We start from the raw sequence: 15,713 nt of genomic DNA on the forward strand, positions 1-15,713 counted from the left end.
GATCCATTCTGAATTTCAGGGCTTCCCTCCTTCTCTATCAGGGCCCTGACTTTGGTACAAATGACCATTCTGAGCTTAGAATTCAGACTTCTCTGAAATTGTGCCATTCTTATAATTAGGGTTGGTGCTGGGCCTTTCTTACTGTCTGCCTTCCAAGTGCAAGTATGAGGGTCTCTTTGCTTTAGGTGGTGATTCATAGATTTAAGCCCATCATTTACTCTTTTTAACACATTAGTGGCACTTAGCAATACCCACCCAAATCCACAGATCTTATGCTTACTATTTCTCCCTTTGTAAATGCCAGACAATTGTACCAGCTAGTATATCTCTTCCTCTTTATCTCATCCAGTTTACTATAGGTGAAAGTTTGGCAACTGCACTGTTATAGTACCCCGGGGATATTGGTATTCCATCTGTCACCATCTGCTAGACAGTGATCCAACTGCAGAACCCCATCCTTAGGGCCTGCTTGCTAGGTCCATTATCTTAAGTTGGGTTCCCTAGAGCAGAGTCTGAGATAAAGTCTCTTAAGTAAGTGATTTATTATGAGAGTTCTCTCAGGAGAAGTAGAGGAAGCAAGGTAGTGTGATGGGAAAAGCTAAGCAAGGATGCAGTCACAGCTGGAGACTAGCTCCAGCCTGATCCCATGGGGGAGCACAGGAGCATGAATCACACCACATTGGTGTAATAGGTTGGTTCCACCTTGGGGCTGGGGCTGGCTCCAGGCAAAGGAGGAGTAATGTGTAGATGAAGCTGGATCCATTTCATTTGGCAGAAGGCAATATTCTGGGGAGGGGTGGCATCCGCAGGCAACCCTCACAGCAGCTAGGGGATGAGAAGCCTGCCCACAAGGGGGCTTTCCAAGGTACCACCAGCATCCACTACACCAGTGAACTGTTCTCATTTGTTTCCCGAATAGCAAACACTTCCTTGAAATTCTTCTCAAATTCGTCCTCCATTAGGCCAAAGTCATACAAAGAAAAAGAAAAAAAAAGACAAAAATAATGAACCTCCTTATCAGTGTTAGACACTTCACAATTGAGAATGATCTTGTCTTAAACACCCTAAGCTACATTAACCAGGTTAAGCTTAAAAACTCACGCAGCTGAGAGTAACTTCTCTTTCCTAAGAGCATGGTTATTTCTTTCTATTGGACAGAAATGGGAAATCATTGCCATACTTGAGGACTCTAACTTAATGGTTGGGTTATTTATTTTAGTGAGAATTAGAAAAGTAATCTATATTCTTTGTAACAATTCAAGTAGTACAGAAGTGTCTAAGTACAATCAGTGGTCTTCGTTTCCCATGGTCACTTCTATTCCCCTGGGCTGATCCCTGTTAACTATAGGGTCCATTTGCATGCAAAGGAATCTGGAGTTTGGGATTTCTGAGAAGTTTAAGTGAATGTATTAGGGGAGAGATAAGAAGCACAATATGACTTTTACATGCAATTCTCTTCTCAGGTTTGGAGCAGGCAGGACTTGACTGTTCTCTGTGGGCACTTGTTGCCTTTGCAGAGAAGAATGAGCTCTCAGGGGTCTGGGGTTCTGGTTTCAGGGATACGTTCTGACTCAGTTACTCTGCCACGGCAGGCTTAAGTCCTGAATGGAAAAAGTCATTCACTTCCAGAACACTTGCTTGGGCAGGCTTGTCATAGGATGAGAAACTGTAAAATTTCCCCGCATCTGAAAATGAGGGCAGAGCAACTCAGTGGAAAGAAAATGAAATGGAAGCAGGGAGAGCCATTTACCTTGTAAGTTGCCCTGTAGTTCTGAAAGATGAGGCGCATGTCCTGCACAAACGCTTCCATTTGGCGGTAACTCTGCTCATTTAGCCTCTTCTTGATTTTGTCCAAGCACGTGAGTTCCTTTAGGTTTTGAAAAAAAATATCAAAGGGAGAGTTACTGACATAGTTCAAGGTCTGCCTTCTGTGGATTCTCATAAAATTCAGCAGAAACACATTGATATTTCAGGATTTATTGTAAAGATAACGGCAGCTTGTGTCCTCATTCCAATGATTTCCCATGAGATTCAGATCACAAATCCCACAAGATCCCATTTCAACGTCAGGTATCATCATGGCAGCCTGCAATCATGGTTTGTGATGTTTACTTACATCATATGTATTTGTCCTCTCTGCGAAAAAGGACCTCTCTACATGGCAATAGACCTTCAAGAGGAGGAACTCACATTTCTGCAAAAGAAGGCAGCTGTAAATGAAAAGCAGCTTAGAGAGAATGAGCCCATATGCATGCCCAGGCAGAAAGGCATGACGACACCAGTCTTCCGGAAGTTTCCACAAACATGTATGCCCTTTGGAAACAGACATGTAATAGCTGAGTTATTTTTTCTGTAAACAAGTTCTGGTGTGATTTCAGTGTGGTTGAGGCATGGCTCCAAAGAGCAGGCTCCCTGTGGGCGCCCTTCCCCTCACCCTTTGTCTGTTTGACTTCTCACATGTGTGCGGAAAGGAGAAGGTTTAGAGTTTGAATCTTACTCACCAATTGCTCCTTAGGCCCCATCCGCCTTGCCAGGACCTCAGATTCCCTGTGACAGTGCTGGCTTCCTGAAGTCTCCTTCATCCTGCAGAAGGTGCAAGTCCACAGGCACCTGGGAGGTCGGGCGTAAGTGAGCAAGGGCAAGGCCCCTGGAAACAGCCACCTTTCCTACAGCTGCCATTGTCTTCCTTTGAGGAATGGTGGATGGACACAGCTGGAGGACCAAGGGCACACCTCCCAGAGTCCCAAAGCCCCTCACATGGGGTCTGAGCCAATGACCCTCCTCTCATCGAGGGATTAATAGGGAGTCAGTGGGTGGAGGGTGGTGTCAGGGTGAGTGGTGGGCTCTCCTTTCCTTGTCTGAGCTGCTGGGAGCACAAGGACCCCTGCCTGCCAGGCCTGAGTTTCAGAAACTGGGCCCTAACCCTTAGGGGCCTTGGGTCTCCATCAACTCGTTGGGAATGTGGCAAAATGAGGGAACCTGGCCAGGTTTCCTGCCTTTTCAGAATAAGCACAGAACACAAACAACTGGCATTTCCATCCCTGTGAATAGGAGTCCATGCGGGAAAACCTCTAGGAAAGTACAGTAGCAGTATGTAGGCAAAGGATCCAGTCATCAACCTGAGCATCCCTGAGGAGAGCAAAGAACATGACCCTCCTACTGCCGGTATCTTTAAACAGCTCTCTGGATCACACTGCTGGACCCGTACCTATGGCCCTGATCTTTCCCCACCCAGACACAAGTAGGAACACTTCAGGGAGAGTATGCATGGCAGGAAGAAGGGTCCCTAATAAGGAGGGAGGGAGGGCTACATCTTACAAACCTTTCAGTTTCCATAGGTGGGATATGACAGTCGTCATGAAAGAATTTCAAACAAACACGGCAGCAGAACAGCTTTCCTTCATCCAAGCACACCTTACATTTGTCTGTGTCTCCCAGCTAGAAGATAAAACAATGTCTGATCCTTTGTGAGACTCCAGAAGGCCAGCACTATGGGAATCTAGAAGTCATTGTCGTTGTGTTAACTGCATGAACACTTATATGTTTCTCCCTGAGCTATGAAGGAACAGGATGGAGTGGAGATTTCAGAAGAAGAAATCATGGTCTGCAGTGAAGTTCAGGAGGAGGGACCTGTGTGTCAGACCAGAAAACTTTTCCCTATAAAATCAGAAATCCTAACACAGAAAGACTAATGACAAAACAAGAGGATGATTTTATAGGAATCTGAATAATTTTATTACTTTGCAGATAAAACAAGTTCCTGATATAAAGTGCTAAATCCATTTGTCTACACCACAATGACTAAATTGACTCATGGAAGGATGATATGTTGAGAATTTAAAAAGATGGGATAAACTTCTAAGAATGCACTGCATCCTGTTCTCTTGGCTCTAGGCTTCCTGAGAGTTGAAGGGCCTAGTAGGAGTTCCTAGACTGTGGATTCTGTGCCTGGAGGGCTCCTGGGCCTGTGATAGTGCCTTTGGGTTGAAAAGACCCAGAGGTACAGATGAGCCGGTGGGTGTCAGGGAGGATGGACCTCTTTGGCTCTGGGAGCTTGGAAGAACATGCCCCATGACTTAGCTTGGCCTATAAGATGTGGAGGTGCCATATCTGAATGGCCAGGGAGAGTGATAATTGCTTTGTTCTATAAAAAGAATGGGGAGGTGCCACCCTAATCAGCTGATACTGGATTTCTCATGAGTCTCAATAAGTGAGGCCTTTAACCAGGTTTAATTTCATTGAGAGAAGATAAAATTTGACAGTATTTTGATCCAAATCTTGTGGAGTAACTCCTAATTGTGTTAAAACCAACAGAATTAATAGAGCAAATATAAAGAGACCAATACAGATACATTGTATTATGTACAAATATATGTGTATTCCTGACAAAGAACTGGTCTGTGACTGAGTCTCTTGTCATGCAAGGAAAATGTGGTGTAAGAACTAAAATTAAGCTCAATATTATGTGCTGCCTTGACATTTGGTAAAATTGAGAGTGCCTCGAATGGCCTTTTTAACAAGACTAGACTCTTAATTTTTTGGCTCTTTGTTTTTATTTTAAATTTTTTTTTGTGTGTGAGGAAGATTTGCCCTGAGCTAACATCCATTGGCAATCTTCCTCTTTTTTTTTTGCTTGAGGAAGATTAGCCTGAGGAAGATCTGGGCTAACATCTGTGCCAGTCTTCCTCTATTTTGTATGTGGGATGCCTCCACAGCATGGCTGGTGAGTGCAGTAGGTCCACGCCCAGGATCTGAACCCACAATCCTGGGCCACTGAAGTGGAGTGCCCAGAACTGTAACCACTCAGCCACGGGGCTGGCCCCTTGGCTCTTTGCTTTTTAGCCCAGCTGCATAATTGAATCTTCAGGGGAGAGTATGTAAAACACTAATGTCCTGGTCCCCGTGCCAGAGATTCTGAATCAATTGGTCTGGGTTGGGCACAGGCATTGGTATTCTTCTTAAGTCATAGAATGAGTAATTTTGTGTGTCAGAATCATCTGGGGACTTTTAAACAATCCTCATGTTCAAGTCATAGCTCAGACTGATTAAGTCAGAATTTCCTCTAGGGTGGAATTCAGCAAATGCTACTTTTCTAAGGTCTTCATGTGATTCCAGTGTGTAGCCCAAGTTGAGATTTAGCCTCAGCAAAGGCTCGTTATTAATGCATGAGGATATTATAAGTCAGTGTTGAATGGGCCTGTAATATCTGTCCCAAGAAAGATTACTAACAGGAGTGAGGGTACTCTTGCTGGAATGGTTGCCCTCTCCTCCCCATGGACTCTTGGCCAAGGGTTGTGTGATGTAATCCTGTGTCTACATCCATCCCAAATAAAGGACCACAGGGCCCAGGGTCGTGGAATTCATGCAAATCCCAGAGAAGAACTTCACTGCCTTCTGCAGCTCTTCTAGGACATGAAGACAGCTCTTTTTGTCCTGAAGACAAAAGGCATCTGAGTTCCCCAGTGCTTCAGCTCTTCTCCCAGAAGATCACCCTCCTCTCCCCACCATCCAAATCCCAAGATGTCAGCTGGCTGACTTTTTAGAGGTAACTGACTACCGCCCACTGGACTTACATTGCTTTTACACATTCAGTAGAATGACTTGGCCTCCTTCACTTCTGGGATCAGGCAACCTCAGCTTTTATCTCCAGCCCAGGACAGAGTGATCCACTGGAAAATGACCTGAGAGGTGGCCATGTCACTGCCTGCCACTCTGTGCGGCCTAGAATCCCCACCCCACTCCATTAGTTATTCTTCCATGTTAGAGAGTGAAGTTGAAATAATCCTTGAGGTCGGGGATATTGTTTCAATCTTCTCTAATGGTCATTGGACATTTAGTATGCATTCAATAATTTTTTTTTTTTTAAAGATTTTTTTTATTTATATTTTATTTTTTCCCCCCAAAGCCCCAGCAGATAGTTGTATGTCATAGCTGCACATCCTTCTAGTTGCGGCATGTGGGACTCGGCCTCAGGATGGACGGAGAAGTGGCGCCTCGATGCGCACCCGGGATCCGAACCCGGGCCGCCAGCATTGCAGCGCGCGCACTTAACCACCAAGCCACAGGGCCGGCCCAGCATTCAATAATTATATGTTGAATAAATGAGTATTGTTTCACTTAGAAAAAGAGATTACTTGCTATCTTTTAAACAAATACTAACATACAATAAATGATTGTTCTGGATGAGTATATCAGATTATTTTACAACACAGCAGCTGTCACCAGAAAGTATAAATGGCCCTTGTCAGGAGACAGGAAGCTGTGATGTGGTGCCAAGAGTGACACCGAAGTTTCCAGAAACCAAGGAGCTCCATCAACTAGAGAGGTTCTGAGAGGCATAGAGGACCCACAGAAGTGGTAACGGATCCTGAGATCTGTCACTTTGGGGAACTTCTGTTCTTGATCAAAGAGACACAAAATTTAGGGGCAATTGCACCTGGTTGCTGCAAGTGTTGCACCCATGGATAAGGTTAGAACCTGTTGATTGGAAGTTGCTAGCTCTTTTAGATAATCTAGACTGAGTAACTCCTGACTTCTGAGGAACAGTAGAGACACTGTTTTTTAAAGTAGTTACCGAATAGGTCAAACAGTAATTTTTCTTCAGTAAATCCAGGGGATGAAATGTCCCAAGGACTGATAGTTCAAACCATTCAGAACATCAGATAATGTAAAGGCCTGGACCTCACATTCCCAGTGGAAGATGAAGTCCCAGTGGCCAGTTATGTATGACCTATCTTAGAAGTCCGTGCATGTCTTAGATGGCCATTTATACCTAAGTGTATAAGAATGGCATTTCTCACCTTCCCTTCCTTCTTGGGTTCTAATTCATACCCAATCTTGGAAAAAACCATCACCTTGTCCTGAATCTACACTGTACTTAACTTATTTGTTTGTTGCCTCCATAACCTTCTTCCATAGAGGGAGAAATCACTTTCTCAGATAGAAGGGACGTCTTTACAGCCCCTCTGATGGAGCCCAAGGGCATCCAAAGAAGTGACATTAAAGTAAACAATTTTCCAGGTCAGCCCCTTCTATAATATACTTCGATCACCCAAGAGCTTCCTCCTCAATAGCACCATCCTCATGAAGGGCACATAATTTCTATTTGAGACAAATCCTGTCTGTGTATTTTATCGAAAGGTGGAAAGGGATGCAAAGGATCAGGAAAAAAATGATTTTAGTTGCCTATCTCATGAAATGATACAGTTATGTGCCGCATAACAACGTTTTAGCCTGATGGACTGCATATACAAAGGTGGATTCATAAGATTAGTAGCATATAGTCTAGTCACGCAGTAGGCTATACCATCTAGATTTGTGTAAGTACTGCAGGGGAGAAAGAAATTTTTCTGTACCCTTCTAAGTTCTTCTGGTTGATCTTAGAATTAAATTGACATGAGACAGATTAGCAAAAGAAAACAAACAAAAGTTTAATAATATGTAAACATGAGAGAAACCCAGGAAAACTGAATAACTCACCAAAATGGTCAAAGCCCTCACCTTAAATGCCATCTTTAACTCAAGACAAAAGATGTTTGGGGTGAGGATAGTCAGGGACTTCAAAGGGAAGAAAGGCAATTCACAGGAGGGTGAAAAGGAGCAAATATTTGGAAAACAGGTGTTTGGCCACACAGAAACAGAAGAACACAGAGGGGACCCCAATAAACAGGCTTTTCTAGGTTCCTCCCTGTCTACCACCTAGTTCATGTTACGCTAAAGTAATAGCTTGCTTCCTGAGACAGGTTTATTTAATCTGAATGCTTTTAGGCAGTTAAGGGGCAGGTAACAAGAAAAATTTTCTGAGTCTTTTATTTCTTAAAAATAACTAGCTTTAAATAATCCTCATCTTAAAGGGACACATGTTGGGGTGGCAAATTTTACTCCCCTACAGTACACTCTATGATACTCACACAGTGATGAAATTGCCTAATGTTGCATTTCTCAGAGCATATCCCTGTCGTTAAGCAACACATGACATATATGGTTTCATTAATGTCCCCAAATAGATTATCCACCAGACCAGGGTCATCTGAATGACTATGCACAAACTTTTGTTCCATCAGATTTCAATAAAGTTAGAAAATATTAACATGTTAATAATTTCATGTTAATATTTTCATGTTAATATTAATATTAACATGAAAAAAATCTGGGTTTAAGTTGAAGATGACTCTGTCACCTTATTATGAAATGTTTTTATGTATTCAATAATCATATTTGCTTTTCCAACTTTGACATCCTTACAACATCTTCATCTGTAGCTAAAGCACATCCAGGAGTTCTATTTTGATGACTTCATGTCATCTCCATCTCAAATGGATTACCATTCAAAGATGACATTGCCTTATACACAACATAATGTTCAAAGTAGCAACTCTGAAGACACAAGCAAAAAAAAAGGCAGGGAAGAGGAGAGGAGGAAGCTTAATTATAATCACCCAATTGAGAAACCATAAAATAACATGCTATACACATAAAACCAGTCACATGATGAGAACTTGTAAAATGTTATATAATAATCACCTTTTTTTTCCTGCCATACACTCTTGGAGGTTTAGACAGAGACCCTTCCTGAAAGATAAAAAGATCCAAGTATATGGTTAGCTTGTGTTTCTGTTTTGTGAGTCTGGTATTTCCAACCTCCTCCCAAATATATCTACCTGGATGTCCCACTACCGGCTCAAAGCCAAAGTGAATAAACGAGAAACAATCTTCCTTGCCTCACCTGTACTTCTTCTAGACTTCAATTAATGATAGCTGGAAAATCATATTTAGAACATCTTCCTCCCTCTCTTGTGCTTTTTCCAAAGTTTTAAGAGGTTTCTCTTCACAATTCCTTAGCCACCTCTCACCTCCTATCCATTCCCACAAATGCCACTCCAGCTTGAGCCCTTACACAACAACCATTCACTCAACACACACTTATCCCGTGCCTACTGGATCTCAGACACTCTGGACAATGTTGAGCACACATAGACCCTGCATGAGTCTAGAGAGAAAAAGAGAATGCATGGAAAGATAAGTATAAAATGGTGTAAGCAGGACTTTAGTAGTGGGTTCAGGGAGTCCATGAGCCAGATTAGTCAGAGAATATTCAGAGAGGGGTAACATTTGAGCTGAGCATTGTAGGTTAAGTATAGCTTTGTTGGGCTGAAAGACATTGAAGTCATTTCAAGGCCCCATGGCTGTCTAAGATACTGTTTTAAATATGTCATTTCGCACCTCAGAAGACTGCCCTGATTCTTCATTGTCTATGTTACAAGTTTCAACTCCTTAGCTTGGCATTAAATTCCTCCACAAACAACCCCAGTTGATGAATTATACGTTATCACACACAATCCATCTACTTCAACCACAGACCTACTTTAGTCGTGGTCTTGGTTTTCATGCTATTCTTTCTCTGGAGAGTATTTTTCCCTCTTGTGTGACTGTACACTGTCTTCTTTCACTGCATAAAGTTGTCTGCAGTCACCTTAATCAGAATGACCTTTCCCTCCTCCAAGTTCATGCACCTACCCTGACTGAGCCCCTTTTATGACATTGATGTGCTGCGTTGAACTGAGGTTATGAATGTGGGGCACCTCTCCCCCGGTGAGAGGATAAAGTCCGGTGCATCAGGGCTTCAGCTATAACTCAACAAATATTTGTTGAGCAAATAGTGATATTATTCTTAGGATGCAACAAGGAAAGTCACATCTCTGTCCCCCTGTCCATGGAATACCTCAATCAGCTGATGTAGGGTTTTCCCACCACAGCGCACACTCAGCTTCCAGTTATTTGATTTTTCGTGGCCTCCACTGACTTCAAATTCCTTGAGAGTGACCCAGTTTCCACCATCACGCTGTATACACTTCACCGAGGTTCCTGTAAAATCATGGTAAGTTGATCTTGAGCTCTCTTTGTCCTCAGAGTTCTGACGGTGGCCTCCCACGACACTGGCTCTGGAGACACGCAATTTGGGCTCAAGATCAATAGTAGGAGAGTCTGGCCTCCCCTCTCAGACTTCAGAATCCCCAAACCCAACCTGTAGTCTCCTCAAAGGATATTTCCTGCTTTGTGGCAACATTTCTTTGACTTTTGTGTGACAAAAAGTGATAATTATCATCAAAATAAACCTTTTAAAAGTATCGCAAAATCATCTACAAAAGGAAAAGCAAGTGTTTCTGAAGGGTTAGAAGATTTCAATTTTCTGGGGATAGAGAACAGGCCAGAGTCTCCAGAATGCCCTGGGTGCAATGTGGAGACAGAACTTCAAGTTGGACTTTAGATCTCAGGTGGGTGTCTTGTGGCTCAGAATAGTACCACAGCAACATCTATGCCCTCTATTACAACAATTCTTATACAGTTTAATGGCATTATTGAGCAGAGATTTTCCCATCCCTGAAATCATGGATAGCTGACATTAAAATAATTGTGAAATATTATTCAATGGAAAATTTAAGTTATGTATAAAAGACAGTCATATGCTTAACATCATTTGTTATTAGAGAAATGCAAATCAAAACCACAATGAAATACTACTTCACATCCACTAGGATGACCATAATCAAAAAGACAGACAACAATAAGTGTTGGTAAGGATGTAGAGAAACTGGAGCCCTCATACATTGCTGGTGGGAATATAAACTGGTGCAGCCACTGTGGAAAATAGTTTGCTTTTTCATCAGTAAGTTAAACATAGTATTACCACATATCCCAGCATTTTCACTCCAGAGTACGTACCCAAGAGAATTGAAAACGTATGTTCACACAAAAACTTGTACACGAATGTTCAAAACAGTATTATTTGTAATAGCCAATGAGTGGGAAAAACTCACATTGATGAATGGATAAACAAAATATGGTATATCTATACTATGGAATATTAAATTATTTGGCAATAAAAAAAGAATGAAGTATAATATATGCTACTACATGGATGAGCCTTGAAAACATCATGCTAAGAGAAAGATCCGGTCACAAAAAGACATATTTATATGAGTTGATTGATATGAGATGCCTTGATAATACCAATTTATAGAGAAGAAAATAGATTAGTGGTTGCTTAGGGATGGGTGGTGGGATAAGGTGGGAATGGGCATTGACTGCTAAGAGACACGGAGTTTCCTTTAGTGGGGGACAAAAATGTTCTAAAATTAGATTTTGATGATGGTTGTGATAATCTTGTGAACATATAAAAAAACCCAAAACACACCCAACATTGAATTGTACACCCTAAGTGGTGAATTGTATGATATGTGAGTGATATCTCAGTAAAGCTGTTTAAATAAGTCACGATGTAAACATTTTATTAATTGGTGTCCACACACCCATATTAAAAAAGGTCTGATATGAAGTCCGTTATAATAGACAATTATTGCAAAGCTTTATAATTTAGAAATCACAAAATATTTTACATTCATTTTGTAAATGAAGTCTCACAGTCACATCATGAGGCAAGTTTTTAATTATTGTCTCTTTTTTAGATGAGAAATTTTAGGCTCAGAAAGGGCCCATTCTTTTCTCAGATGAATCTGTCACTCTTGGCATAACTGAGGCTGGGACTTGGGTTTTCTGATTCTAAATTCTGTGCTCTTCTCACTACATCAACACTCTGGCCTGGAGATGACGGTCCAGAAGGGAAAGAGGATATGCAGGTGGAGTCTGAGGGCCTCTTCCCTTTTGTTTCTGATTCAAAGTAAAATATGCAATATTTTCCATCTGTAGATTGAAGTTCCTGCCCTTCTCTTTGGTTGTTTGGGCATCCCTATGGACACTTCCATGTGGGAGTGAGCCCTTAACATGTACAATTTCTTAAAGTGAGAAAATACCATCTTAGGATTCCCTTGCTCCTTCTCTCAAGCCAAACTGGGACTCCAATTCCTTGAATGATGTGTAATTCACATGGGTAATTCCATCACTTCTTGTGATTCCTTCAGATAGGGGTTGCAAATTAAAGTAGACCTTGAAACCTACCTCGTTTCAATTTTCTCTTATGTAACATCCCCTTCACTGGACCACAGGTCACAGGAAGTATTTCAGAGTGAAAATCCACACTTTCATCTATGTCCATTCTTAACCCTGAAAGAGAAGATTTCTTCATTCTGTCTCATTCTGCAATTGTACATGCACCCCTCCTCCCCTGTGGACGGTGTTGCTGTAAAGACATAGGGGCACTTAAGAAACTATTCCACAAATCTCTAGAATTTCAAAGTCTTTCTTCCAGTGGTATTTTTGATACATGACTACAGAATGTCTACCTCTATCTCACCCTTCAAATCTCACTTTAACAGAGAAACCAGGCATCAATAAAACTGTCTTAACTCCCAGTCTAGTCAGCCTCACAGATTCTTACACGACAAAGAAACATACAGCTTCTGTTATGTTCTGAACGGAGCTCTCCAGCTATACTGTTTCATTGCAGCTAGGTAGCTGGAGACAAAGTGAGAGACCGTACTTGTATCTCCCTATTTGAGCCCTGACTGAATGAGCAGGGAGAGGATAATGATGGGGTACGTGTAATGGAGATGGTGTCTGCCTTCCATTTGTGTTCTCCACTTTGCTTCATCTCTCCCTCACACCAGCTTTCTCCATAGCTGAAAGAGGAGCTCAGGAAGCTCTAGAACAACCTGCAAATTGCATGGCTGGCTGGACCATTCGCAGTCTGACAATGGTGTGCCCTTTATCAAGAAATACACCCAATGCACTGATTGTCTGACTCTCTGTCCTCATTTCTTCCTGTCCACACACTTCTGTACTGCTCTTTGGTCATTGAAGGCAGCTGTTCCCACAAAGGAATCAGCTCCTTCCTGAATCATGATCAGGACAAAAGCGATGGGACATTAATTGTGTTATATAAACCAATTCTGAAAATTCAGGATTCTGTTTTGACTATTGCTAGTAATGATGGTTCTTTCCCCAACTAGCTTGGAGGGCACAGCTCTCGGAGTGCCTAGGAGATTCAGATTTAAATTTGATTATAGTTTATGGAAATGCATTTGCCCTTCTTATATCTGACTCTTCTGGATGAAAGGTCCCTTAGGGACCTCAACAATTGTAAATGCTTCCCTTTCAGCATGTGTGCCCTTGGGATGGTACTTCTTGTGTGAATGTCAGGCATTCACTTGCCTTCCTCATGCAAACATGGTGTCTTGCACAGCAGGGGTGGTCTCTAGAGACCTAAAACATTTATGGTTTATGAAATTTGTTAAGTGCTGCAGGACACAAATTGAATGGATTTGGTCCCAGCCCCCAATCATTAATCAGAGTGGCTGGTGGAGTGGTTTCTTCATGGGGAGAGTTGACAGAATCTGCTATGTGAGATGAATTTGTTGGGAGGTGATTCTCCGTGGCATTTCCACATGGCTCAGAGTATCTTTTCAAGGATGTCTGAATAGCAAACAGCCTTGGAAGCTAGAGTTAACACAGCCCTTCCGATCAGATGGCAGATTTGTTTCCTGATCAGTATAAAATAGAGAACATCTCTCTCCTTAGAAATATTCCGGGATAATAAAGTCTCCCTCCTCTCCTCAGAGGATATTTGCTTAACTTCCAGGGTGATGGTCATGTTCTGTATCTTTATAAAGATTTGGATTCTACAAGAGAATGCTTTAATCAGAACTCATAAAATGATATACTTAATATTTCTGCATCTCATTGTAAATTTTACCTCAAAAGAAAAAGAAAAGAATTGCAAACAAATATTGAACTCCAGTTAATGATACGCATGCTGAAGTATTTGGGGGGAAGTGTACTGATGTCTGCAACTTTGTAATATTTCCATCTTAAAATGGGGTAGTGAACGGGTAGAGAAGTGGATAGATGGACAGAAATGTGATAAAGCAAGGATGATACAATTTTAATTGTGAATCTATGTGAAAGTATATTGGGGCTTATTGTGAAATTTCCCAATTTTTCCCTAACTTTAAAAGTTTCATAACTCAGTGGTGGGGAGAAGAGCTTTTGGAGAGAAAGGAACGACTATTAACTAAGAAATGGCAGTCACAATAAAAGAATAATTTTCATCAGCAACACAATAGATTACAGAAGACAATGCAGTAATCACTTTACTATACCAAGAAGAAATAAATGTCAACCTAGAATTTTTAAACTTGCTAAGAAAATTCTATCAAAACAAAGACAAAGTTGCATACACAATACTTAGAAAGTTTACCACTTAGAGACACTCACTAAAATAACCAGTGATTTAATTCAGGTTAGACAAAAAGTGAAACCAAAGAAAAGGAACAATGATGATAAAAAAAGTCGTTTAATTATTGAATGCAAAAATGATAATAGTTTCAAAATTTATAATTAAAAGAAAATTAATTAAAAAATGTTAAATGACAATAGCTTAATGACGGAAATGGGATGTTCAATTTGTAGGGCATCTATGCTAAGATCCTTGTCATCTTTTGAGATCAGGACATGTTTGAAGACGTTACAGAAATTTTATCTCCAATTTCCAAACCAGCAGAGGAAAAAGGTGGAATATAGAATTCTATCTCAACCCACGAGAAAGCAAGAAAAAGACACAGAAACACAGAAAAAGAATGGTCAGCAATAATGTAGAATATGTAAGTTCACATATATCAAGAATCATAATAAAAGTAACAAATAAAAGTTAACTATTAAAAGATCAGGATTATCAGGGAAGGCTACAAAAAGCTAAGTGTTGTTACAGGAGACATAAAACAAATCTGCGTCGGAAGGCTTTATGAAAAGTGAGTAAAAAACAAAAAAAAAAATATAAAACATAAAAGTTAATGTAACAATCTTAGCACTCCGAAAAAGAGATTTTAAGGCAAAAAGCATTAATAAGGATAAAGAGGAACACCGTATAATAATAAAAGAAAAAACCCTATTATAACAGTTACGAATAGCCTCAAAGTATTTAAAGTAAAACAACAGAACAAGGAGGAATTGGCAAATACAGAATCAAGTAGGAGAATTTAACACATCCCTATACAAACTTGACGGAACAAACACAACCTATTTTATTCTGGATATAGAAGATTTAAAAAACAAAGTTGTGCTTGACAAAGATGTGTATGAGGAGAAGCCAGAGCCCAACAAATAGTTTAATTGTACATTATTTTAAAGTGACATAGAATATTTACAAATATTGATCACATGGTAGGTTCCAAAGGGACTTAAACAAATTTTAAAAAACTGATGAGGTCAGTTCTTCATATTGTGTTCCAGTTGTTTATTTTCTCTTCCTAATTTACTAACAGAATATCTGCATTCTGGAGACATCTAGACAAAATATCATAGTTCATAACTTCCAGTATAGCTGGCATGACCACCAGTTTAAGATTTGATGAGTAAGATGAGAGCAGAATATTGTGTGGGAGGAAGGGAACTCTAGGAAAGCTTCACACAAAATGGTCAGACCTCTGGGGGAAGATATCTTTTGCCCTTCACCGTTTCTCCTTTGGGTGGCCTAGAACATGGACAAATGGCTGGAGATCAGCGAGTACCTTGGACAATGACGTGATCTTGAAAGTGGCTGAACTGAAAGATAGAAGAAGATTCAAAATGCACAGGACCTAAGATAGCCAAAACAATTTTGAAAAGGAGAAACACTACCTGATTTCATGACTTATTATGAAGCTATAGTAATGTATGGTGTCGTATTAACATAAAGATAGACATATAGATAAATTGAACAGAAAAGGAAGTCCAGAAAAACACCAAAACTCATATGGCCAACTGACTTTCAAAAAGGATGT

The 15,713-nt window shown here is 40.7% G+C and overlaps 1 protein-coding gene across 4 annotated transcripts in view; it reads right to left on the reverse strand.

Moving 5' to 3' along the window:
- Positions 1-518: 518 nt before the first annotated feature.
- The window catches only part of LOC101402273 (nuclear body protein SP140-like protein), a 71,248-nt gene continuing 56,053 nt past the window's right edge, over positions 519-15,713 (reverse strand). For all 4 annotated transcript variants that reach the window (XM_087424717.1, XM_087424716.1, XM_087424715.1 and 1 more), the window contains exons 10-17: positions 11,956-12,060; positions 9,722-9,864; positions 8,524-8,571; positions 3,323-3,438; positions 2,502-2,610; positions 2,117-2,194; positions 1,751-1,867; positions 519-953 (exon numbers count right to left, since the gene is read on the reverse strand). In XM_087424717.1, the coding sequence (XP_087280843.1) occupies positions 882-953; positions 1,751-1,867; positions 2,117-2,194; positions 2,502-2,610; positions 3,323-3,438; positions 8,524-8,571; positions 9,722-9,864; positions 11,956-12,060 (788 nt within the window). In that variant the 3' untranslated portion in view covers positions 519-881. The remainder of the gene's footprint in view (positions 954-1,750; positions 1,868-2,116; positions 2,195-2,501; positions 2,611-3,322; positions 3,439-8,523; positions 8,572-9,721; positions 9,865-11,955; positions 12,061-15,713) is intronic.

The sequence above is a fragment of the Ceratotherium simum genome, chromosome 37 (assembly GCF_057802395.1).
Source record: "Ceratotherium simum simum isolate JZ-2026a chromosome 37, ASM5780239v1, whole genome shotgun sequence".
Taxonomy (NCBI): domain Eukaryota; kingdom Metazoa; phylum Chordata; class Mammalia; order Perissodactyla; family Rhinocerotidae; genus Ceratotherium; species Ceratotherium simum.